Source organism: Hyla sarda, chromosome 8 (assembly GCF_029499605.1).
Source record: "Hyla sarda isolate aHylSar1 chromosome 8, aHylSar1.hap1, whole genome shotgun sequence".
NCBI classification, from domain to species: domain Eukaryota; kingdom Metazoa; phylum Chordata; class Amphibia; order Anura; family Hylidae; genus Hyla; species Hyla sarda.
The window spans coordinates 195,555,209-195,582,712 of record NC_079196.1 but is presented as its reverse complement, the minus strand read 5'-3'; the positions used below and the strand labels follow the sequence as shown (position 1 = coordinate 195,582,712).

At 41.0% G+C, this 27,504-nt stretch overlaps 1 protein-coding gene across 9 annotated transcripts in view; it reads right to left on the bottom strand.

The window, feature by feature from the left end:
- MAFK (MAF bZIP transcription factor K) overlaps positions 1 to 27,504 on the bottom strand; it is a 48,682-nt gene that overhangs the window by 7,593 nt on the left and 13,585 nt on the right. For 2 of the 9 annotated variants that reach the window (XR_008846915.1, XR_008846916.1), the window contains exons 2-4: positions 13,534 to 13,613; positions 11,225 to 11,892; positions 2,563 to 2,650 (exon numbers count right to left, since the gene is read on the bottom strand). Coding sequence is in view for 1 of the 9 variants with exons in the window: in XM_056534062.1 (XP_056390037.1) it covers positions 11,458 to 11,892; positions 13,534 to 13,569 (471 nt within the window). In the remaining 8 variants the exon portion in view is untranslated. Of the gene's footprint in view, positions 1 to 2,562; positions 2,651 to 3,199; positions 6,785 to 7,413; positions 11,893 to 13,533; positions 13,614 to 27,504 lie in introns of those variants that run through there. The other 7 variants (XR_008846913.1, XR_008846914.1, XR_008846917.1 and 4 more) reach the window with 6 other exon arrangements.

Sequence of the window (27,504 nt, the reverse complement as noted above, 5' to 3'; positions counted from 1 at the left end):
TGTCGACAACGTTAAAGGGGTACTCCCGTGGAAATTTTTTTTTTTTTTTTTTTAATCAACTGGTGCCAGAAAGTTAAACAGATTTGTAAATTACTTCTATTACAAAATCTTAATCCTTCCAGTACTTATTAGCTGCTGAATACTACAGAAGAAATTATTTTCTTTTTGGAACACAGAGCTCTCTGCTGACAACACGAGCACAGTGCTCTCTGCTGATATCTCTGTTCATTTTAGGAACTGACCAGAGCAGCATATGTTTGCTATGGGGATTTTCTCCTACTCTGGACAGTTCCTAAAATGGACAGAGATGTCAGCAGAGAGCACTGTGGTCATGATGTCAACAGAGAGCTCTGTGTTCCAAAAAGAAAACAATTTCCTCTGTAGTATTCAGCAGCAAATAAGTACTGGAAGGATTACGATTTTGTAATAGAAGTAATTTACAAATCTGTTTAACTTTCTGGCACCAGTTGATAAAAAAAAAAAAAAAGTTTTCCCTTTAAGGTAATTCAAAAATAAAGCTAATTCTGAGAGAAATATAGGTCAGAGACACAAAAATAATATGTTCATGATCAGGATGAGATACTGAGAAACATATACCATATAACAGTTTAGTTTTCTTGGGGTGATCTGACAGGTACACTTTAACATTATACCTAATGTATTTAAAATCCAGTTGCAGATTCTTGCTGCAGATCTGCAGCATTTCATTTGCAGAATACCGTATACAAAAAGTGCAGAACGTGACTTCGCTATAAAAAAAAAAAAAATCTATGGGGAAAATCTACAGCATAAATGGACATGCTGTGTATTAAAAAAAAAAAAAAAAAAAAAGCGGAAAACTTCTACCATCCCGCATAAAATGACTAAACAAAGAGGGAGAATTATCAAAACCTGTCCAGAGGAAAAGTTGACCACTTGCCTATAGCAACCAATCAGATCACTTTTCATTTTTGAAGAAAGATTAAAGAAGCGATCTGATTTATCAAAACATGTGCAGAGGAAAAGTTGTCCAATTGTCCATAACAACCAATCAGATCGCTTCTTTAATTTTTCAGATGCCTTTTCAAGAATGAAAGAAGCGATCTGATTGATTGCTATGGGCAAGTGGTCAACTTTTCCTCTGCACAGGTTTTGATAAATCTCCCCCATATATTTGACTGTGTTTATGAGGTTACTTTAAGACAGTGAAAGAAGTGATGATGTATCACTAGTTTATGCCATTGCTTCCTAATAAGAGGGAGTTTTACTGTCTGTATACATGCATGCTAATACTAGAATGTTAGTTTTATCTCATTTACAGATCTTCCCTGCCGTATGATGCGCGCTGTCCACCAGCTATGCTACTCCGGTGGAGATTTAAAAAAAATATATATTTTTTTTTACTGATGCCAAAAAGTTAAACAGATTTGTAAATTACTTCTATTAAAAATTTTTTATCCTTCCAGTGCTTATTAGCAGCTGTATACTACAGAGGAAATTCTTTTCCTTTTGGAATTCTTTTCTGTCTGGCAGTGCTCTCTGCTGACACCTCTGTCCATGTCAGGAACTGTCCAGAACCCAGAACAGGAGAAAATCCCCATAGCAAACATACTGCTCTGGACAGTTCCTAAAATGGACAGAGGTGTCAGCAGAGAGCACAGTGGTCGTGACAGAAAAGAAATCCAAAAAGAAAAGAATTTCCTCTGTAGTATACAGCCGCTAATAAGTACTGGAAGGTTTAAAATTTTTTTTTTTTATAGAAGTCATTTATTTTCTGGCACCAGTTAAAAAATTTTTTTTTTTTTACACCGGAGTAGCCCTCTCTAAGTCATTCACATGAATGGGCCTCAGATACTCCTGCCCACCTGCTGTAGAGCATCACTGCTGCAAGACTAAAAAGGACTTCAGGGATAAGATGTTTAGAGCGGAGTACCCCTCTATCCAAAGTACAGGGTATAAGATGTTAGATTGCCGGAGTCCCGCCACTGGGGACCCACACGATCACCGGGCCAGCTGCGGCGGTGTCCAGCTTGCAGCTTCCGCATTCGTGTAGTCACACCACACCCCCTCCATTCATGTCTATGGGATGGGGCGAGGCAGATAATACATAGCAGTCACACCCCCTTCCATAGAGGTAAATAGAGGGGGCATGGCTGCTGGCATCGCCAGTCATCTGGCACTGAGCGGAGTTCGCTCCGGGCACCAATTGACTGGGGTGCCGCAGCTGAAATCACAGGGGTCCCCAGCGGCAGGACCTCCATGATCTAACATCTTATACCCTATCCTTTGGATAGGGATAAGATGTTTGCAACAGAGTACCCCTTTAAGTACCTTTGTTTTCCAGCTCGTCACGAGCCATAGGGTAGTGTTTTTCCAAGCAGTGTGCCTCCAGTTGTTGCAAAACTACAACACTCAGCATGCTCAGACAGCTGAAGACTGTCTGGGCATGCTGGGATTTGTAGTTTAAGAGCTGTAGTTGTTATAGCATACCCATAATATGCTTATGTGAGAACACCCCTGTAATGCTTAAATACGCCTTACAATTCCAGCCATTGTAAATCTGTCGTCTCTCCAGCCACTTACCCTTCCTTTTCACTTCATAGATTTGAATGGGCAGCATGTAATGTGATCCATCAGTAGGTTCATAATCCGTCTTCTTTCTGGACAGGAGCTGTTGCAGAGTTAACGATCAGTTTAGGAGAGAGGAGAGCAGGAAAGGAGACAGATATACAGAGAAATAGGCATTTCTGTTCTACTATAGGGTTTCTTCCTTTGTACAATTAAAAGGGGTTGTCCAGTGAAAACTCTCTTATCCACTAACCACAGGATAGGGGATAAGTAGCTGATTGGGGGGGGGGGTCCTACTGGTGGGACTACCTACGATCTCCCGAATGGGACCCTGGCTTCCAGTGAGGAACTCTTGCGCTCCATTCATTTCTATGGGAGTGGCGGAGAGGCCGAAGTACAGCAATTGGGCATCTCCGGCGCTCCTATAGAAATGAATAGAGCACATGCCGTCTACTGCACATGCTCCTCACTGAGGGCCAAGGTCTAATTGAGGAGATTGTGGGGGGTACAAGTGGTCAGATAACAGTTTTCATTGGACAACCCCTTAAATCCATAAATGGCCGCTGTGGTTTCAAACAAACCTATATAAAAAAAATTTTTTTTAACACAATCCACATAGATTCACAGATTTTTCAATGAGAACTCTTTATTGGAAAGGTACAAAACCAGTCACAGCAGTATTATATACAGCAATAAATTACTTTGTGGCTGTCAGATAAGGAGAAATTGGTGCACACATACAGTACACAGGATTACGGTCTTGACATACAAACATAAATCCACAATTACTTGGATATATCCCAATAATTTATTTTTTATTTTTTTATATTTATAATATGTATAAAAAAAAGCAGCACAGGAAAAAAAATAAAAAAAAAATAAATATTGAAATTAGGCCTACTGAATAAAACCACAGAGACGAATCAGGAGGCGATGAACTCTACAAATTATCTCTATTCTTAATGACAGGAAAGAAATTTGACTGCCCTTGTGGTTATGTTTTTAACCTAAAGACTCAGAAAAGTAAGAAAAAAAAATGATATGAAGATAAATAGAGGAAATAAAATCACATTTTAAAAACAGCATTAAAAAAAAAAAAAAAAAAAAAAAGAGGTATGGGCAGAACAAGGCCTCATTCTTATCTGCGTTGGAGGCTCAGTTCGGAGCCGGATAGTCCGTTGCGCAACGATCACTGATGGATCCCATTGACTTTAATGGGGTCCATCTGGTTTCTGTTTATTTAGCAGGATCTGACCAGACAAAAGATCACGGTTTGCAGCATTTTCTGTCCGCTCAGGTCCTGTAGCATCAATGCAGATGTGAACATAGCCTAATGGACTGTGAAACTATGCTTACATCCAGCTGAGGTTCCAGAATATTACAGCTCTGGATATTAAAATGGAGGATAACTTTTTTTCCCGCTAATATTCTCGTGAAGGGTGAGGGAAGCAATAAGACGGGTGCTTTCACTCTTACAAATATGTGCAATATAACATTGTAAATGCTCTTCCACCATACAATCACTGTTCACTTCAAAAAAGTACATACTTTTTATTTTATTATTTAACATTTGTTCAGGGAATTTTTTTTGTCTATAAAAAAAAAAAAAAAAAAAAAAAAAACATAAATTCCAATTATAGTTTTCTACACATCGAGTTCTCTGGTCATGACATGTGAGCATGTTACCGAAATCACAGACACGCGGCATGGACAGGTGCGATACACATAGTGGCGGTTTTCGATTATGGAGACGCGATGCCATATAGAGGCGCCTCTGTTGACGCAACCAGATAAAACCCCCAGTTAATAAAATTTTTTTAAAAAAAACACTTAACAGCGGCATCTTAGCTTTGATTGATAACAGCTACTAACACTGATACAGCGATTGGGTTATGTTGGCTTAAATAGATGCTCGGAGATTAAGGCAAATGCACCATTTAATAGTTGGAGGGGTTGGTTTATGAATCCATGACATTATACAGAGTACCAGCTGTTCAGTGACTTTCTGACTTAAGAAAACAGGATACAATTTTTTCAGTTTTGACAATCTTTCATTGAAATACACATACTAGAAGGAAACAACACAGCTACTTAACTGGTACAATACTGACACAGTGTGCATGGAAAGAATACACTGCAACCACCTATAGAGGCCACAATACCATAGAACATGTATTATTACGTGACGACATCTGAAGGCTTCATATGTGGTAAAGAACTTTAATCTGGAAGAAGAAGCAGCATGTTACCCCCTAGACCAGCATTAACAAGATTAACAGTAGACTGTGAAGGAAAGCGTGGGCCTCTGTCTTGACAGCAGCATATACTGACTACATGAGATAGCACAGAGTCCTCAAATACAGAGAGTAACAGATTCGACATGTATGGTTGTTATGGATTTCGGGAGGGATGTTGGACATTTTTTTTCTTTTTTTTTAACACACCCCTAACAGTCAGCATCTCTATATTCATTCATCTACTAAAATTTAAAACAGGTGAGTAAAGTACATTTATAGTAAGGCAACCATGGATGTAGGTTAATACTGCGAGTGCAATTCGTTCCCAAAGGATTCCCGGCATCAGTAGGATGATCCATCAAAGCTGAAGGGTGCTCACTCAATGACCCCACAAAATGCACATCAGGGGGTTAAACAATAGCTTGTTATTTAGACTCCTCCCTTCTGTGAGCATTTCCAACCATTCAGCAGTGGTCACATGACACTGCCAAGCAGCCCCTGGGTCCTAAGAACCAAGGATTGGTGCTGGCCATTGTAGATGCCATTGCACGCTCTAATTCAGAACTAGTATAAAAGATTTGCAGTCAACCAATTTTATTTTTTGTTCAGCTGGTATTTACAATAGATAAATATTTGAGGTACTCGACCCAAACGTCCACATATTTTAGTCAAACAATTGCCATCCATCTTTTGCGGTGGCTGAAAGGGAAAGTCCGGTACTAGATATCAGATCCCCTTTCCACTGTGTTGACCTCAGTTTCGGGTTGTGGTCGACAGTAATCTGGGAGAGATTGTGGAGATGGTTTCATGCATGTGGACTACTGGGCAGGAGATCATGGGGGACCAGACACTTTTCCCGTATCCTGTCGATAGGGAATAAGATGTCTAGTACCGGAGTTCCTCTTTAATGAAAACCATGGCTGCTTTCTTCCACAAACAGCGCTGTCTTGGATCAGAGCTCCTTTAGAGTTGCAATTCCACACACAAGAAAAGCAGCTATATATTATTTTTCGAATCCTGCCTGGAAACCCCCTTTCTAGAAACTGAACTAGCAGGCCAAAGGCAGGAGCTGCATGTTCACATGGATGCAGGTTCTGTTTTATAGCAAGTTATATGACGGCATTAATAGTTTAGATATAAAATATGAACTTGAGAGGGGAGCGGAATGGAGCAGTCCAAACTCTGCAATAAGTTCATGGAGAAAATAGGATAACTTGATTCCATCTCAATAGACCCGCATTTCCCAACCAGGGTGCCTTCTGCTGTTGCAAAACTACAACTCCCATCATGCCCGAACAGCTAACTGCTGTCAGGGCATGCTGGGAGTTGTAATTTTGCAACAATTGGAGGCACAGCGGTTGGGAAACACTACAATAGAGAAATTTCCTGGACAATAGGAGTGTTTGGAGGGACATGGGAAGAATTCTATTACGAACACACAACAAAAAACAAAAATAAAATCTGTATAACAGAATTACATAAACATGAATCCATAGGTGAAAGATGGCTGTGCAGAAAGAAAGAAATAAAAAAGAAAATTCAGAGGAACATTAACCCCTTGTACACCACAAGAGCTTAATACCAATGTTCACTTTTAAGCTATTGCAGGAAGCAAAGGGTTGATAATTTATTGTTTTTCTGATAATTTATCATCTTGACGTCAATTCTGGCTGGCCGATAGGGATTCAAAGGGAGGATTATTTTTTTTTTTTTCCTCTTCCCCTAAATTATTTTCACAGTAACCCATATATTTGCATTGTCTTCCAATAAAGAACTGCATTATTAAACATGAAAAAAAAAAAATAGATTTTTTTCCCCCATTAAGAAAAAAAATCTCTTTATGATAAAACTTTTTTTTTTCTTTTTTTAAATCTCTTTAAATATTTCCATATGTTCCTTATGGATATCCAATATGGATTACTTACCATTTTCATGGTATCAACAGCATAATGACGCCCAGGTCCCTGTTCTCCCTTTTACTCATTTAGCTTATCCGCCTCCTATAGGGCAGGAGGAGAGGAGTCACTTTTTTTTCGGGCTAGCAACTTCGTAGCCAAAAAACAATTTGGCACACGTCAAAATAAATAGATAGATCTCGAAACATATAATAAAAATAAAAGAAAAAACCTCCTCTGTGCAGCAGACGGCTGCTGTATCTATGTTTCTTTCTGTAATATATCACTATTAAACCTATGTGAGGACCACGTGTGGTCATATACTCTACCCACTAAGAGCGCACAGGCTCGGCTACGCAAAGGACTTGTCAGACAGGTGAAGGTAGAATTTCTTTTTCCCCTTGTTACAAAGAAAACATAACTTGGCTGTCTTTGAAAACCCATTGTCCGATTCGGGAACTACAAGCCTTGTTTTATGAACCAGGGAAATTGCCTGCATAGGTAAAATGGATATGGATTCGGACACCTTCAAAAACTGACAGTGTTCTTGTACTGCCTGGAAAAAAATATATTTTTAAATAAAAAAAAAGGCAACAACAAGTTTTACACACAATGTATATGTGTGTGTGTGTGTGTGTGTGTATGTATATATGTGTATATATATATATATATATATATATATATATATATATATATATATATATATATATATATATATACACACACACACACACACACACACACACACACACACACACACACACACACCCTATATCCCAAGACTTAAACAGATTTAAAAAGACTAAAATCTGACTAGCCAATCACAAGGACAAGGGTCCCTGTGGTGGTGCCTGTGCTGCATGCTCAGCCCCCACTAGAGTAACTCACTTTCATCTTTAGTTGGGGTCACAGAGGTCAGACCACCTCTCCTGAATCACATATTTATCCCCTATCCTGTGGACAAGCAATAACTTTAAATCTTGGGATATAACCCCTTTAAAAGTGGGTATCCAGGATTAAAAAAACAGCAGTGGGTGGTGCCGTTTCTGAAATAAAATAGCTCTGTTTTTCTCATCCTTGATAACTCCTTTAATGGGTTTGACTACATTCCTAAATTGCACGGTAAGGTTCCCATACTTTAACAACTACGATATGTGGCAGCCAATAAAATAAAAAAAATCACTTGATGTGATTGTGTACGACACTCCAATAACGATGAATAGCTAGCGATGTCCAGCTATCATACAATATTACATATACGAGACTTTAGAATGGAAACCTCTTCAGAAGACCACCTCCTTATCCAGACCATTTTTTGAGTTTTAACCTCTATTATGCATTCTCACCATCTTCTTTAAGAAGACTGTTTTTTTAGTTTGTTTTTAAATGCAATTTTTGGTGGTCTCCCCAAAAAGGCTTCATTGAATACGAAGCTTCCGCATATTACAGTATGTCATCATTCGCCTGTGTTATCTTAGAAATCCTCCCAACATGGGTGGAGATTACTTTTCACACGACACTGTGCACCTTCCAAATGACACATCTAGTCAGAAGGACACAGCTTGTGGGAAATAACGTGTCATTCAGATAACAGCCACTGGCTAATGCAGTGTAGACACCATACTGTAATAGTGAATGCAGGAATATACTATGTGATAAGCCGATTTAACATATGTGACTGCAGTTTTCCATTATTCGCACAAAAAGTAAAAATAGCAGCTATGAGTTTAGTGCTTCTGAAATGACTTCAGTCAATGTAACTGCAAAATGTTGGAAAGTGGAAAAAAAAAAACACCACATTTTTGGCCTATGCATCTGCAAAAATAAAATGCAACACCTTCACAGAAGTCAATTGAATGGTAGAGGAGCAGCAAAGTGAACAGGAACATGTTGCATGTGCGAGTTCTCAAGTATAGATTACAAAAAAACAAAACAACATAAAATGCACCTAAATAATCTTATGCACAAAACCACCGATCTCCAAACCTGTCCTCCAGTCAGCTCGTATACAAATGCATTTCCATTAACACTCACCCATTGAGAAAATCCTTTTTGGTCACAGACAGCGAGCCCTTACATCCTCACAAGAACATCACTATGACAACACTTCCAGATTGGCTACATTTTATCAGCTATTTTTGGAATTTTTAAAACATCACTAAATGAGGACGTCCCCCCCACCCCTTTGATGATCTGATTTACAGCTGTACTGTAATCCTATCCTTGGCATATGGTTACCATTTCCAAAAACTTGCCAACCACCAGTCCCTGTCCTAAAGTTCTTTTTTAAAGAAAACCCCCAAAAGGTACTGTGCATTACATTCCATATACATGTTTTGTCTAATCTATTACCAATGTGTGACTAATTCACTTTATAATAATACCATCCAGTCCCATCCCTGCCGATGCAGCAGTGGTCAATTCACACCAGGTACGTTAAAAAAGAAGTTTCCTACAAAACACCTACTAAGTGCAAACAAAACACTATAAACTTTATTTCGTGATAGCCTCAGCAACAAAATGCTCAAGAAGATTTGTCAGTAACTTTGTCCAATACTTTCAGGATAAACACAAAGGATTATGGTAGCACTCCTAAACATACGATACATGTATAAAGTGTAAAATAAAAATTAATAACCTACCAAAAACGACCCACAACACAATACAAAGGTCTTTCAAAAAGGTATAACATCTGCTTATCATACTGATAACACTTACTGAAGCCATCGATACATCTCCCTCTGTATGCAGCCCCTACAATAATTCGAACACCTTCTAAGCACAACGCCATTACCGGCTGTAACGTTCAACCATCACATCATCATTGTGACACTATTAAAGGAGTACTGCAGGAAAATAGGTACACTGGGGGATATTTATCAAAGCTGTCTGTCCTGCATCAATATAGACCAAACTACAGAGTGTTTGGCTGGTCTATTGTGCGCCTAATTTATCAAAAGGCGCACAGCTCTTGATAAATTCTGTGCACAGACTTCGGGATCTATGCTTTAGACTGTATTTAAACCTGCTCCAACATGGTCTGACATTTCGGCGTACTTTCAGCCGATGTGACTTGTCGCTCAAAAGTCGCTTTTGATAAATTAAGCACCAATGCATTTTTCCATCTAAAATAGACTAGAATGCACTAAAATAGACTAGAATGAATCATGTTCTAAAAATCCTCTAAAGCAAAAGTCGCAGAAAAGTCGCACATATTTAGACTGCGACTTTCTGTGCGACAAGTTTAGACAGGAAAAACGAGTCTAAATCCTTTGATAAATATCCCCCACTGTGTTATGCCTGGTAGAGGACCTGGAGCATTGAGAACTCTGAAGTACTAGTTTACACTATAGAATTTCTGTGCAGAATGTCCGCAAGGAACTTCTGCAAGCAGCAGCCTCCCATTGAATTTAATGGAATTCTGATGCTCTGTTAACACATCAGAAGTTCTGTCGTGGAACTTTCGGACAAGGAATTGGATTCCAGCAGAAGACTGAACATGTTCAATATTCTAGTGGAATCGCTAGAGAGGAGCCTTCTGTCATTGGAAGGTGCTTTTGTATGTGTCAGATTCCCAGAACATTAAGAGCCAATTATGGACAGCATGGATCCACTGATCAAATTCAGAAAGCAAATTCCTTGCTGAATTTCCTCAGTGGGCATGATTTCTTTATTTGGGATCTGTTCAGTCTCCTCAGGCCATTTATTAGGCATAACAGTCTATTAAGCTGGCCATACATTCCAAATGTGTTGGCTGAACCCTCCAATTCCAGTGGGACCAATCCACTATCCAATTTACACAGCCCAGCAGGCACATGTATGCGGGGAAACGGGAGACATAGCCAAATGATAATCATAGGTGTATGGTCAGTTTAAGTTGATGTGTTCCTTAAAGCCATCAACAACAATCAATTTGGGGAAGCTCAGACATTGCCAGTAGAATGTCTGGGATTTACAGGAAAGCAGTGAATCAATCTGCCAAAAGTAAATCCAAAAAATGTATTGGTGTGATCAGGCAGATCGACGCTCTACTGTAAGGATAACTCATCTGACTGAACAGGATTCAGCTCCTTCCAAAAAAAAAAAAAAAGAAAAAAAGAAGAAGAAAAAAAAAAAAACAACTAAGTAGAAAACTTGCCCTCTAGACTTATGTCATCATAGCCGAGGATGCCACCTCAGTATACTGAAATATATAAGGAAATCCTGAGTTTCATTACAAAGGCCATGTAAAAAAAAAATATCCCTTCAGAGAACAACATGCAACAAACCCCTCTCAACCAAATAACTTCACAGGTGCTGACCACAATCCTCACAAGGACAGGACGTCGGTGACATATAAATTATTACATATTCTTATCCAGCTTTGATTTCTGGTTACCCAAAAAAAGCAAAGCGAATGTCTTATTTTTCAAATAGAAAACATTTTTGAATAAATAAACAACAGGTTAAGCCGCTATCACTTTTCTAAAGTGACGTTTTTGAAGGGTCCAAGAAGATCCATAACTTAACATAAAATCCTACCGATAAATAAAATAAAAGATTTACCTCATCCAACTCAACAAGACATATTCCCTGGTACAATTACAACAAGGCCATAGTGTCCTGAACCTGTGTGTAACCTCTATGCGTCATGTTGGGGTGGGCTATGGAATAAAAGGCAATGCCTAACATCTCAATAGGCAGGAAAGGATCTGAGAAACAATATTAAGTGAATCCCATAATGTCCCACTTAGAACAGGCAGCTAGTTCTCTCTCCACTTTTTTCCCTCTTCTAGATACTAGGATGCTGCAGAGAATGGTATGGAGGTCGATGATAAATCGGTAGACTTCACAATGGTGATGACACTGGTGGTGGCAACCTTGGTCGGGGTGATGGGGCCCCTGGCAACTGTGCGGGCAAAGGTTTGGAGGGCTTCGTACTTGGACCGTAGAGCATCCAACTCAAGCTTCATACTGGAGTTTTCTCGCGCCAACTTATCCACTTCTTGCTGCAACTCCACACGCTGTCTCTCTAGCTCCTCTTTTTGGGTGACGCGCTTTACTCGGCAGCTGGCAGCGTAGCCGCGGTTCTTTAATGTACGCCTACGCTGCTTTAGGCGGATGATATCCTCTTTTGAGAGACCTCGGAGGTGCTGGTTTAGCTCCCGCACAGACATTGACACAAGCTCATCATCACTTAATACTGGGGCGTTCTCTCCCGCCTCCTTCTTTACCTGGAAGAAATGTTATATGTTAGCATATTGATCTGGACACATTTATTGCATAATATATTAATTAAGGTCAAACAATAAAAGGGATTATTCAGACACTCTCTCCTGTTGTATTGTCAGAGCCACAGTGAACGTTATAAGGTCAGGATGGCGGGTGAGAGTGAAGCTTCTGGACAATCACAGATGCAGACACACATTCTTACTCTTTCTTCAGAACAGAGCAGCCATGCCCTCATTTCCTTTAATTCATCATGGTGTATGCTAATAGAGACAGATTTCCCCGACCAACTGGCAGTGGACAGCAGATTGAGGGAAGGGAGACACCTAGTGGCTAAGATTTAGAGCAGTTTTCCTGGGTTAAAAGTAATGTTGGGCAAACAAAGCGATTTACAAAACTGTTACCACTCACACAGGGTAGCACATGGAGGGAAGTTGTTTGAATTGATATTGACCATTTATGTGTCAGTGATAACCAGAAGTGGCACATGGACAAAGATAAAAAATAAAAGAGCAGAACAATCCCTTGGAAATGGAGAAAGTACCAGGAAACAAACCCTCAGCAAATATCATGAAGTGAAATATTAATTTACAGATTAACCAGAATTTCACTTTAATACTAAAGATATTAATGAATCAGACCAAAAAATATGCAGTAAGACAGCAGGTCCATAATGATTAACAACATGGATTACTCCAAAAGCAAAACGTAAAAGACAAAGTTCAGGAGACGTTCACAGCATAGGTTGTGTATGTAAGCATAAAGGAAATTTACAACTTAAGCTACTTTTATATCAAGAGAGACAAAATATGAAAAGTAAATAAACTTTAACTTTACAGCCCCAACCTTAGATGCTAAGGTGAATTTTTTTTTAATACAGCAAATAAATAAACAAATTATTAATAATAAATAACTGTGGAATTTCCCTTAATGCAGAAATGATAAGTTATCTAAGAAGTAACAGCCAAATTCTAAGAATAACATTGCTTTAAATACAGATGTCTACATGGAGATCCTGGAGTTGTCCAGTTTGGAAATCCCCATTTTCATACACCCATTTAGTGAATTCTAAAAGAATAGAAGGTGGTCCCAGGTCCCATCCCTTGCCTTGCCAGAGTGGAGAAAGGTTACAAAAATGATCTCTCACTCTGGAAGACCGATTAAAATGTATGGGCACTAAGTAATGCTTAATCTTTCCCGTGGAGGCCATGCAGGTAAACTGAACACTTACTAGCAGGTTTCCACCCAGATTACAGCGGGTAACGGGGGGATTTATGACAAGCTTACTATCAAGTGATTCCATAACATAAATACCCTTGGTAGTCAGTAGGAGGATAGCCTTGTCTGCATTCCCTAAAACCCTGGTTCACAGAGCAGAAAAATAAGCGTTGAATTTTCCTTTAGGAGAGTATTTCCTTTAAAACAAAACGCAGTCGTTTTCTTCAGATTAATGACAAAAAAACAATGTGTAAAATATATATATTTGAACCCGGCCTACAAATAAAACACACAGTGGTGTGGCTTTCCAAGATGGCTCCTTTCAACACGGTGTTGTGTCCTCAAGTGTTGGGCTGAACCCAGGCGGTGCCGATAGTTTAATGTTTTCATTTTACAGTAGGAAAATAAGAAAATTCTGAGTTTTTTACCTTTAATGCCTTGTTTGGTTTGAGATTAGTCGTCATAACCTGTAAACAATCACCAGGACAGAACGGTGCAGAAAAAGCAACTAAAACAAAAACAAAAAAATAGTTACAATTACCATTATGTTCTTCAATCGTTACATCATTTCCATATATACAGCATTCAATAGAGCAAGAAATAAATAAATAAATACATCCTTGCAAATCAACTTACCATTGAGATACACAATAAAACGAAATCACCTAAAACTAAGTTTTGGCAAATGGCAGTAAAGTCAGCCTAAAGCAGTAAATGACAGAGATCCAGTGAATCTGACCAGTAAGCAATTTCTAAGATCATAACCAGCAGCAGCTTGGCGCAGTTGCCATTCGGTAAGAGCACGGAGTTGCAGTATCAGAGGTTGGGAACCTCCCTCCTTGCAATCAAACAAACGGCACCGGAACTGGATTCTTGCCCCCCCCCAATACAACAAAAATCACACACAGCTTATTACAAACCCCGGCATTTAAATCATTGATGAAAAGAAAATGTAGCTGAGACACTACAGATTTCCCAAGGATGGTTGTCATGGAAACCATCAAAAACCAGCCAACTTGGAGACTGTAACCATGGAGACAAAAGAAGACGACGAATAAGGGGGGGGGGGTCCAAGTGTGCAGATGACTTGAGGGCAAGTCCAACAAAGAAGGCAGAAGAAAAAGAGCAAACAATCTCATTGATGGCATGAAGGAGGGTGTGTTGGGAAGAGAGCCACTCGAAAGATGAAAGGACGCGTCCTGTATGCTTATGATGTGGAATTAGATCGCAGAGGGTCAGGACGACATTGAGACGGCTCAAAAACTGGAAGAGGTAAAAATAAATTAACGGCCTAGGCTTCCTAATTTCTTGGTACAAATGGTTAACACCTCCCTAACTCTTGTAGAACAGCCATAAGTTTTCCTTCCCTCTACAAGTTAAAGCAGTGAAATAAAAAAAAAGGATGGCTCTCCAAGCGAAGAATACAGCTTGTTTACTTCGCTTTGCAATGCTAGGCATCAGAAATTCATAAAAGAAACTCTAGACTTAGAAAGAAAAAAAAAAAATAAATAAGAAAAATAAGATGAAGAAAGTCATTACTAACTACATAGGACGCTCGCAGTTGGCTGCCTGGGGATCGTTCGTAATGAAAGGAAAAGTGCCACAAGTGAGATCACAACAAACAGTGCTCGCTTTCATTAACAACCAGATTATCATGTCTTCTTCAACCGATCTCTAAGATATTTGCCAGGATGCCGGTCGGCTACAACAGTAGTGGTGAACCTCAGCTCTAATGACTGTTTTTCCAATTCGGCGCCTTGTGATCTGTCTGCACTCAAATACACCACAAAGCCACCTGTGAACCGAGCTTCAAACAGAAGCCGCTGCTTATCATCCCCTGTGTTATGTACAAGGATAGGAGGACCTGTGCTCATGCCAATGTGTGCCCGCTTCTGCCAGCAACAGTGTGAATATATCAATCACTCTAATTTACTATAGTAAACAAACAAAATCCATTCAAAAAGTAAGATCTGCCATCGCCTTATACTTGTCAAATGTACAACGTGTTTCCATCCTACCAACTTAAAAACAAACCAAAGCTTTAAGTCCATAAATTTACACCATGCCAAGTCATAAGCTTAGTAACCCATGTTTTTAAAATGTGATCTAGTTATACGTTTTTCAAATAGTGTGCCCCCAGCTGTTGCAAAACGATAGCTCTCAGCACATCCGTACAGCGCTTAAAGGAGTAGTGCAGTAAAATATAACTTATACCCTATCCAAAGGATAGGGGATAAGTTATAGATGTGAGGGGGGATTCCGACAGCTGGGACCCCCCACGATCTTCTGAACGGGCCCCGGCAGTTTGCTGGAAGCGGCCGTTCTGACCCCCACACGACCCCCACTATAGGATACATGGAGGGGGCGTGTCGGCCGCCGCTCAGTGGGGGTCAGCACACCGCCTTTCAGCAATCTATAACTTATTCCCTATCATTAGGATAGGAGATTAGTTATATTTCACTACTACAGAAATCCTTTAAAGGAGAGGGTATAGGGGATAAGTAGCTGATCCTACCAGTGGGGCCCTCGCAATCTCCAGAACAGGACCTTGCTCCCAGTGAGGAGAGCACGTGCTCTATTCATTTCTATGGGAGCGCCAAAGAGACCCAAGTACAGCAATTGGACATCTCCGGCGCTCCTATACAAATGAATGGAGTGCGTGCAATCTACCGATACCTCCTCACTGACAGCTGGGGTCCTGTTGCAGAGATCCAGCTGGGACCCCACCTGGGATTAGCCATTTATCCTTTTGGGATACATTAGTTTTGGCTGGAGTTCTCCTTTAAAATATCCCCCCCCCCCATCCACACACACACACACAACCTGTGGCACGCCTATCATGTCAGGTCCTGATGAGAATAGTAGGTCTGCAACAGCTGGAGGGTGAAAGGGTTAAACACAGCTTACTCCATGTGGCAAAGCAAAACATTTTCTCACTGCACAACATACATGTGAGCATCAGGCCTGTGGCTGTAATACCAGCGCCCTCCCAATGCATTCAAAAGCCAAAAGAAATGAAAAAAAGAATCCAGCGTGAGGGACGGGAATCCAGCCGTACAGGACTCTGCATTCTCACCTGGTACAGCGATGGTGACCTAGTGCGGCGCCTAAAGTGTAAATATGCTGGAGGAGGCCCTGTTCCCTGTAAAGACATTGCAGGAGTACACCCACTGGCTTACACAGAAGGAAGCCACACTGAGGGAGGCCCTCCTCACTATGTGACATAGCAATGCTGTGACTCATCTGCTGTTTACAGGCTTTGCAGAGCTCGCATTCCCACAGACCAGACCAACACTCCCCCCAGCTCCCACGTGCTTGTGGCTGAAAACTATAGTAGTGCATAAGGAAGTCCCTCTACCACCACCTCCTCCTCCTAAATTCTTTATTTATAACTCTTATGTTCTGCACATGGAAAGCTCCGTGCAACAACACTGCGCACAAGTTTACACACTGGCCCTGATTTACTAAAGTACAAACAACTTTTTTTTCCTAGTTTATGCGCCTACATTTTTGTCGCACCATCCGTGCGACTAATTTTGCACCCAAATTTTACACCGCACAACCTACACTTTTGAAAACAGTGTTTTATTATTACAAGAAAATGGGTAACCAAAAAATGGGCGTGTTCCCAACAAAAAGCAGAAATGACTCGGAGTACTTCCAAAATCTCTCCTGAGAAAGTGTGAGTTTGCCTCACAGAATAACCGACAGCCAAGAGGATGTGTAGAAGCTACCAAAAGAGAGTGATTTTGGCAAAGGCACAGCTTAACGTGGTGGGGAGTGCTTAACCCCTTAAAGGAGAACTCCGGAATATAAAAATTGTTGCCCATACTGTCGGCAGTAAAAAAAATAAAGATGTACATACCTTCCTCCGGTAACCAGCAAAATTTTAACCAAATTAGTAATTTGAAATCCCCCTATTTTGAAGACCTATAACTTTTTCATTTTTCCGTATAAGCGGCGGTATGAGGGCTCCTTTTTTTGCGCCGTGATCTGTACTTTTTATTGATACCATATTTGCTTATGTAAAACTTTTAATACATTTTCATGTATTTCTTTTAATACATATCAATCAATATTATATAAAATGTTATAATAAAAAATAAATTAAAAAAAAGCAGCAATTCTGGACTTTTTTTTACGTTAACAACGTTCAGGATACGGTATCATTAACATTATATTTTAATAGTTCGGATATTTACGCACGGGGCGATATCAAATATGTATATTAATTTTATTTCTTTTTTCTTCACTTTTTGGGGCTGAAATAGGGAAAATGGGACAATTTACGTTTTTATTAGGGGAGAGGTTTTTCAAATTTTTTTCACTTTTTAAAAAAAAATTGTTACTTTTTTTTATTATTTTTTTTTTAACACTTTATTAGTCCCCATAGGGGACTATTTATAGCAATCATTCGATTGCTAATACTGTTCAGTGCTATGCATAGGACATAGCACTGATCAGTGTTATCGGTCATCATCTGCTCTGGTCTGCTCGATCTCAGAGCAGAAGACCCGTGGAAGGCAGCGGAGGCAGGTGAAGGGACCTCCGTCTGCCGTTCTGGATGATCCGATCATCCATTTTAGTGACCGCAGCGCTGCAGATGCAGTGATCTGTATTGATCACGGCATCTGACGGGTTAATGGCGGACATCCGCGCGATCTCGGATGTCGGTCATTACTGGCAGATCCCTGGCAGATCCTATCAGCAGCCGGGACCTAGCGCACATGACCCGAGCATCGCTCCAATGCTCGTGGTTATGTACAGGACGTAAATGTACATCCTGGTGCTTTAAGTACCAGCTCACCAGGACGTATATTTACGTCCTGTGTTGTTAAGGGGTTAAACTATTTTCTTTTCTTTTCCCATTGTTTTACAGTTCTACACAAGGTGTTTTTCAACTCCTGTATTAGATAGTCTAAGTCCATATAATTTTTTTAGTTCTATTTTGTTGCTTAAAGGGGTATTCTGGGCAAAAACATCTTATCCCCTATCGAAAGGATAGGGGATAAGATGTCTGATCGCGGAGGGCCCACCGCTGGGACCCCCCGCGATCTCCCTGCAGCAGCCCGCATTCTATACGTAGCTGCGTCTGCAGTTTCAGAAACCGCCGGGCTTCGGAGACGGGGACGTGACGTCACACCACTCCCCCTCCATTCATGTCTATGGGAGGGGGCATTGCGGCCGTTACGCCCCCTCCCATAGAAATGAATGGATGGGGCGTGGCGTCACGTCACGTCACGTCACGTCCCCGTCTTGGAAGCCCGGTGGTTTCCAAAACTGCAGACGCAGCTACGCATAGAATGCGGGCTGCTGCAGGGAGATCGCGGGGGGTCCCAGCGGTGGGCCCCCCGCGATCAGACATCTTATCCCCTATCCTTTCGATAGAGGATAAGATGTTTTTGCCCGGAATACCCCTTTAATTCCTGTTAAATCTTGTGTTTTGCTTGTTTGGTTTCACACATGCTATTGAGGATTTGGATTCTATACCCATGTTTTAAAGTTTTTTCCCTTTTAAGAGGGGACGCTGAAACGAGTCAGAGCACAACGGATACACTTGAATGGGGTCCATCAGGCATACAGTAGTTGAGCGAAGAAAAAAAATAAAATAAAAAATGTGCATGCACAATTTTTCTCCACCATTTGGAAGGAATTGCCGACAGAACTCTGTATAGTGGAGTCCAATGGCAATGTGAATTTAGCCCAATCCAGTGTTTCCCAACCAGGGTGCCTCCAGCTGTTGCAAAACTACAACACCCAGCATGCTGAGAGTTGTAGTTTTGCAAAAGCTGGAGCCACCCTGGTTGGAAAATACTGATCTAACCTCTGTGAAGAAAATAAACATTCCTAAGCTTTTCTGCAGGGAATAACAAAAACAAAAAAGCTGGAATGGCTTTACACGTTGCGGTTAGAGAAGATTAAAAAGGGGCGATTCTCGAGAAACCCAACGGTTCCGGGCTCTGTACCAGTGTGGTTTTTGGTGGGATTTTTATGAAGGAGGTATATACGCTCCTAAAGGAGTCTAGCTTAGGGGAATTTGACACTGAATGCAAAGACGCACAGTAAACAACTTTCAGAAAATCTGCCAGTCATGCTTCTAAATGCTTACGTGGTGTTTCTGGGTAAATTCACACACCGCAGATTCATTACAGACATTTCTGCTTCTGTTCTATTTTTTTCAGTCACAGAAATGTCTGCAACAAATTTGCCGTGTGTGTGTGAACTCACTCTAATGGCTCTGGCAAACATTCTATTTTATATTATATATATATATATATATATATATATATATATATATTTTTTTTTTATATTCTTTATTTTATTTTTATTTTTTTTTCTCCCTTCTTCACCAGTTTCCTAGTATTATTTTGCTTGTTTGACAGCAGATTGGTGTCCTCCATAAATACATTTTAAGGGCTCAAGCACATGGCTGTATAATGCACAAATTCAAGTGAGGGGATATTAATGACCACACAGGAGGAAGATGAGGGGACAATTTTTTTTTGCTAGCTCCTAGAGTCTCAAAATTTGTGAAGCCCTGGGATAGGGGACAAGAAGCTGATCCGTGGGAGTCCAACCACTGGGACCCCAGCGGAACCAGAGAATGCTCAACTTGGAAATGTTTTATGGCCCCATGAAGAATGAATAAAGTGCTGGACGTGTAATGCCCATTCTGGAGACCATTATTCTCCTGTTCTTGGGATCAGCAGGAATCCCACTGGTCAACATATCTCCCTATTCTGTATACGGCTTTTTCTTGCTGTATAAAAAGGTGATATGCTGCTCACAACGATGCATGAACAATGCGGTGACTGTTCATATGGCTCACACAAAAACTGAGCTGTGTAAGAGGCTTCTTAATTTAGCACCAGTCTACCAGACCTCCAATCTTATCGACATGGGTCCACCAAAGAACCCTCACAAAACAAAATTGTTGCCCAGATTCTGAATAGAAAATTTGCAAACACCACAAGATGCAGAACTGGCGGCCATACTGGTTGTCAATTACTGAATGCAGAAAATGGGTTGCAGCGCCATTCTTGTCTACAGACTTTTGAAGCTCATCTGCATTGAAACTAAAGAAGTTGAGTTGAAATACCAGACAAAACCCATGGACAAGAGTGGCGCTGTTTCTGGGTAGAACCCTTTTGCAGTCTCTGGACAATTCTTTTAATATTTAACAGAAGAGGACAAATCAAGAACTTTTAGTGATTTTATTAAATACCATTTGAACCTTTACAGATGTATACACTATTTTCTTCTAGATTTTACAACAGGAACAAAGGCCCCTAAAATTTATTTTAAACAATCAAATTAATAAGTACGAAAGTGGGGGCTGGTGGAAATGCTTATTTTGGTAGAGGAATTCTGACAGCTCCAGAGGAAACACTGACATACTTCTCATCTGACTCATGCCTGACTTGGCCAATAATTATAAGGCTGCTACAGTAAAGAGGGAGCGAAGGGAAAACACTGGAATCTAATGAAAAGACATTACGTGGAAACGGAGATGATATAATACTCAAAGACTTTAGGGGTAAACCAACGCGATAAACCAACGTACAGAAAATATGCAACGTGATAATCTGAACAAGAAATTATTAAAAGGGGGTCGATCAGCAGTTTTGAACAATTAAACAATTGCTGACAGCCTCATACAGACATTGTGAAGTCTGACCATACCGGAGGCATCAATTATGAAGTTTGCAGGACTAAAAAAAAAACAATGTTTAATCTAACAGATGAAGTGTCCGAGAGGTGGGGTCTTCTCCTTATGTACAAAGAGCTCCCTGTATTGAGAGTTTTCCCAGTCCCTCCGCTTAGCTGTTATGGACAGCTCCACAAATCACAGGATAGGTAATGATTGCTGGGAGTTCCACCAATCTCAAGAACAGGGGTCCTGTTCCCACAGCTTCAACTAAGCCATTGTTTGGCATGCATGCAGATGCCCTATTCAACGCCATGGAACTGATGGAAATGGGAATGCACAGTCCTCAGCATGTCCATTTGTTTCCTCATTCAAGATGGTGGGCGCGGACATACCTGTGATCATTGTTAGGAAGGGTTCCAATAGTTCTCCTTACAACACTTCTATTCCCTTTGAAATAATACTGGAATATCTTGATAAAATGTTTCGTTATGTGGTTTCTCTGTTATTCCTCTTGGAATCATATGTATGAATTGATAACCGGGCATTACCACAATAAGTCACAGGGACGTTTCTCTACACATTGACATAGTCCAATCAGTGTTGGGACACATCCGTGTCAGGATGAATGATAACACCCAGATTGTTTCTACATATATTTCCAAGAGGTATAGCAGATAAACAGCACAATGCTGATTAAAAGGAAATCTGTCATCAGTGTTACCTGCACTAACCTGTCCATACAGAGAGGTAGTTCAGGTGACACTGATGACAATGATACTTACCTGGTTCTGTTCCATGCTGTGGTTCCCTGGCTATCCTCTTCGGTATCTTCTGCTCTGGGCCCAACTTGGGGCATGGGCGGAGCTTAGTGACATCACCGCTGCTGTTCTCTGCTGGGCTCCGCCCATGCTCCAAGTCGGGCCCGGAGTGGAAGATACAGAACAGGATAGCTGGAGAACCACAGCACAGAACAAGCGCAGGTAAGTATGGCTATCATCAGAGTCACCTGCACTACCAGTCTGTATCGACAGGTTAGTGTAGGTGACACTGATGACAGATTTTCTTTAATATGAAAAAAAAGTTCAAATATTGTCATTTCATTTAGGGAATACAAATATCTACTAAAGCAGGCATGTGGTTGGAGATGTCAACTTTTAGGCTGGGTTCACATAAAGATTTGAGTGTCTGCAGCACATATGATTTTGGAACCTCAAATTGGCTGAAATCGTATCTGTGCACGGACATGTACGGACCCATTAATTTTTACGGGGCTGCTGACCCCATCGTAGTCACTACGATCTGGTCATTTTCTCAGCAGGTCAGATTTTTTACACTGACAGACAACGATTTTCAGTCCGTCAAAAATCTGACGTGCTGACAAAATGACCAGAACATAGTCACTAGCTGGCTACGATAGTGTCCACAGCCCCATTAAAGTTAATGAGTCTGTACATGTCCATGCACAGATACGATTTCAGCCGATTTGAGGTTCCGAAATTGTATCTGTGCTGCAGACACTCAAATCGTTACGTGAACCCAGCCTTAGTAAAGAATGATTTCCAACAGCAAGCTCAGAAGTTTGACCACAGTGATACCTACATGTGGTTCATAACATTAGAGTAAATGAACTAGTAAGTTATCTGCATGAGGTCAACACAGACATCCATACACATGGATGTCTATTTTAATTTTTGATGACTACTATAATGGCCATCCCAACAAAAACGCACAAGTCTGAATTGACATCTGCAAAGTGTTACTGTTCCATAAGCACTATAAGGCGAAGTTCACACTACGGATTTCCAAAGGGATTCAGCTTCCGCTGCACAATGCACACTGTAGAATTTCAGCAGCTTATATTCCGCCACTAAATTTCCGCCGCCAAAAGATTGCTCTCACTCATTCTTTTGGCGAAATCCGCCTGGAATACATTGCAGTCTATGGGAACTGATTCAGTCTCCGCTTGAGGTTCCATAGTGTAAACTTAGCCTTAAAGAACATATTCCCCTAGGAATACAATATACAGCATAATTCAACATATAAAGTTAAAGGGGTATTCCAGGAAATTTTTATATATATCTCAACTGGCTCCAGAAAGTTAAACAGATTTGTAAATGACTTCTATTAAAAAAAATCTTAATCCTTCCAATAATTATCAGCTGCTGAAGTGGAGTTGTTCTTTTCTGTCTGACAACAGTGCTCTCTGCTGACATCTCTGCTTGTTTCGGGAACTGCACAGAGCAGATGAGGTTTGCTATGGGGATTTGCTTCTACTCTGGGCAGTTCCCGAGACAGGTGTCATCAGAGAGCACTTAGACAGAAAAGAACAACTCAACTTCAGCAGCTCATAAGTACTGAAAGGATTAAGATTCTATTACCCCTTAAGGACCACGGGTTTTTCTGTTTTTGCACTTTCGTTTTTTCCTCCTCACCTTTTAAAAATCATAACCCTTGCAATGTGGCACCTAAAATTCCATATGATGGCTTATTTTATGCACCATCAATTTTACTTTGCAATGACATCAGTCATTTTTCCCAAAATTCTACGGCGAAACGGAAAAAAAAAAATCATTGTGCGACAAATTTGAAGAAAAAACGCCATTTTGTAAATTTTGGGGGCTTCCGTTTCTACGCAGTACATTTTTCGGTAAAAATTACACCTTATCTTTATTCTGTAGGTCCATATGATTAAAATGATACCCTACTTATATAGGTTTCATTTTGTCGCACTTCTGGAAAAAATATAACTATGTGCAAGAACTTTTATACATTTAAAATTGTCATATTCTGACCCTTATAACTTTTTATATTACCGCGTATGGGGCGGTAGAAGGGCTCATTTTTTGCACCGTGCTCTGAAGTTTTTAGCGGTACCATTTTTGTATTGATCGGACTTTTTGATCGCTTTTTATTGTTTCATCATATAAAAAGTGACCAAAAATACGTTATTTTGGACTTTGGATTTTTTTTTGAGCGTACGCCACTGACCGTGCGGTTTAATTAATGATATATTTTTATAGTTCGGACATTTACGCACGCGGCGATACTACATATGTTTATTTTTATTTACACTTTTTTTTATGGGAAAAGGGGGTGATTTAAACTTTTATTAGGGAAAGGGTTAAATCACATTTATTAACTTTTTTTTGCAGTGTTATAGCTCCTAGGGGGCTATAACACTGCACACACTGATCTTATACACTGATCACTGCAAAGCCATAGCTTTGCATTAATCAGTGTTATCGGCGGTCAATTGCTCAAGCCTGCATCTCAGGCTTGGAGCAATCAATCGCCGAACAGATGCGCCAGAGGCAGGTAAGAGGACCTCCGCTCGCGTCCTAGCTGATCGAGACACTACATTTTCATTGTGGTGGTCCCGATCAGCCCCACTGAGCAGCCAGGAAGCTTTTACTTTAGTTTTAGATGAGGCGTTCAACTTTGAACGCCGCGTCTAAAGGGTTAATAGCGCGCGGCACCGTGATTGCTGCAGTGTGCTATTAGCCCCGGGTACTGGCATGTAACCAACCAGATACGACACTGGGTCACCACGTGACCCCGCGTTATATTGTGGGAGCCGGCCAAGGATGTAAATATATGTCCCTGATCGTTAAGGGGTTAAGTAATTTACAAATCTGTTCAACTTTCTGGTAGGGCTGGGCGGTACGACCAAATATGTGCATCACTGTATTTTTGTAACTTACGGCGGTTCCACTGTATATAACGGTATTTCCCTTCTTTCCTCCCCCCCTCCCCCCCCAAAAAAAAGTATTATCAGTTCAACGCTGCGCTGTCCCCATCGGGGTAAATACTCACATATCACCCGCAAGCGCTGCCCTCCTTGTCCTCCTGTTTGACACTCTATACTGTGCGGCATCCCTATGCCCGGGCTGCAAATGGTAAACAAAATGAACTTTAATGCATGTTCCTACATCGGCCTTACGCTGGGGACGGGAACGTCGGAGAGCCGTCAGCCTATCAGCGGCCGCAGCGATGTTCCGCCTCGGCCAGTGATAGGCTGAGCACACTGTCATGTAAGAAGCCGGCTTCTTAGATGACAGTGTGCTAAGCCTATCACCGGCCGAGGCGGAACATCGCTGCGGCTGGTGATAGGCCGACGGCTGTCCGATGTTCCATTCCCTAGGAAGCAGGTCCGGACCAACGGGAAGGGTGAGTTAAAGTTTATTTGGTTACCATTTGCAGCCCGGGCATAGGGATACCGCACAGCTATAGAGTGTCAGCGCCGGTGGCCACAACAAATGGGAGGACGAGGAGGGCAGCGCTTGCAGGTGATATGTGAGCAGCACTGGGCTGATAATTTGGGGGAGGGGGGGGGGGGGCGAAGAACAGTGCTCGTGGGTCACATATGATTAGTTCCCTGATGGGGACAGCGCAGCGATGGGCTGATAACTAATTAATTCCCGAGGGGCCAAACCGGAATTGCGCTATGGGGAAAAATTTATATCGTGCAGGACAATAATTTTGGTATTCGGTATATATAGCCAGTTGATATATAAAAGTTTTTTCCTGAATAACCCCTTTAAGTAACTGTGTAACTACTTTATATTATTCAGCTCTTACAGATCAACATGAATTATAGTATATTATAGTACAAAGCCGCATTCATAATTGTGCAGCGTGCAGAACTTGCAGGATTACTTGCTGGCTCAGCATTTCTACCATTAATAACAAAACAAACTAGAACAAACTACAGAAATAGAGATAGATCAAAAAATGTGATGGCTGGGGTCTGGGTGTTCAGACCCTGAATGATTGATAAAATGAGCAGGGGGGGGAATGTTAGTGAAGCCCTTCTCCCCAATTGTTCTACAGACCGTGGGGGCCTATGCACCCGTACACCATCTAATCAAGTCGAAAGTTTATTCTTTTTTTCATGATACAAACACATTTGGAGGGATTTATTGAGTGCAGATTTTTGTACATTGTTGTGTATATCTACAGCTGATGTATGTCACCAACTGTGTATACAAGGCCTAACTGAAGTTTTAGATAAAAGGAGTAGTGCAGTGAAAAATAACATCCCCTATCCAAAGGATAGGGGATAAGTTATAGATCGTGGGGGGTCTGACCGCTGGGCCCCCCGCAATCTCCTGAATGGGGTCCCAGGAATCTGCCAGAAGGAGCCGTTCCGACCCCCCGGCTACCGAACCTAGCCTTAATGAGTGAATCAGTCACATTTGGCGGTCGGTGAGGCAGTGGAGCGGCTCGTCACAATCGTGTTGGGTCTCAGGAGCGAGACCCCAGTGGGATCTAAACTTTGGACAGTAACGCTTTAACAACTGATTATGGAAACATCTGTGATTAGGGTAAGGTCACACACAGCGCATCCGCAGGACTGGGTAGCTGTGTGTTAGCTGTCTCTACGAGCGACAGCAAAGAGGTACAGGCAGTTCACTCTGCCATGGCTCTGCGACTGGCAGCAGCGTATCTGCAGCGTCTAACAGAACCCCAACATGCGAGCTGCTACTTCGTTCACCAAAGGGTTTAAGGAACCTCCATTCCTGCAAACTGTGGCAGTCCCAGTGGTCAGATCCCCACTAATAGGATATTTATGATAATCTAGCCTGTCAATAGGTTTAAAGGGGTACTCCCGTGGAAAACTTTTTTTTTTTTAATCAACTGGTGCCAGAAAGTTAAACAGATTTGTAAATTACTTCTATTAAAAAAATCTTAATCCTTCCAGTACTTTTTAGGGTCTGTATACTACAGAGGAAATGCTATACTTTTTAGATTTCTCTGATGTCATGACCACAGTGCTCTCTGCTGACCATTTAAGGAACAGTCCACTGTGATCATGACATCAGAAAAATCTAAAAAGTAAAGCATTTCCTCTGTAGTATACAGCCCCTAATAAGTTCTGGAAGGAATACGATTTTTTAATAGAAGTAATTTACAAATCTCACAATTCACATAGAAGAAAGAGATCGCACTCACCAATCCTGAGCAATCGTGCTTTAATTCTTGCAGTGAACGGGGGTTACATCTTCAAAAAGCAGGTGAAAGAACGACACGTGTTTCGCGCTACAAGCGCATCGTCTGATTCTCCGGAACCAGACGATGCGCTTGTAGCGCGAAACAAGTGTTGTTCTTTCACCTGCTTTTTGAAGATGTAACCCCCGTTCACTGCAAGAATTAAAGCACGATTGCTCAGGATTGGCGAGTGCGATCTCTTTCTTCTATGTGAATTGTGTTCTATGGACATTGGGGGAACTTTCTGAGGTCAGCACCGCTCATATCCTTTGATGTGAATGTCCAGCCGTGGGACCCCTTACCATCGGTTGTGGTACAGATACATGAAAGCATAGAAAAACAGGTAGTGCCGGTTATTTCACCTCACTCTAAGACTGTAATTTACAAATCTGTTTAACTTTCTGGCACCAGTTGATTAAAAAAAAATAAAAAAAAGTTTTCCACGGGAGTACCCCTTTAAATCTTAGGACAAAATGTTCAAAAGTCTTGTCTTATTTTGCTAACATTCCAACAGACATGTGTGGTCTAAGAAAATATTGAAGGCAGATTTAAAAGTAAAAAAAAAGAAGAAAAAAAATAAAATAAAAATAAAATGCGAACATGAGCAAAATGTAAGAACAGATGCATGATGTGTCAGCATATTTGCAAGACTCTTGCTTGCTTTTGGGCGGCTTATGTTTGCAATTTCTACATCAGGTCACACGATAGGAGAGAGAAAGAGACATAGGGAGAGGTCACCCAGGTCCCTGCCTTTCTATCT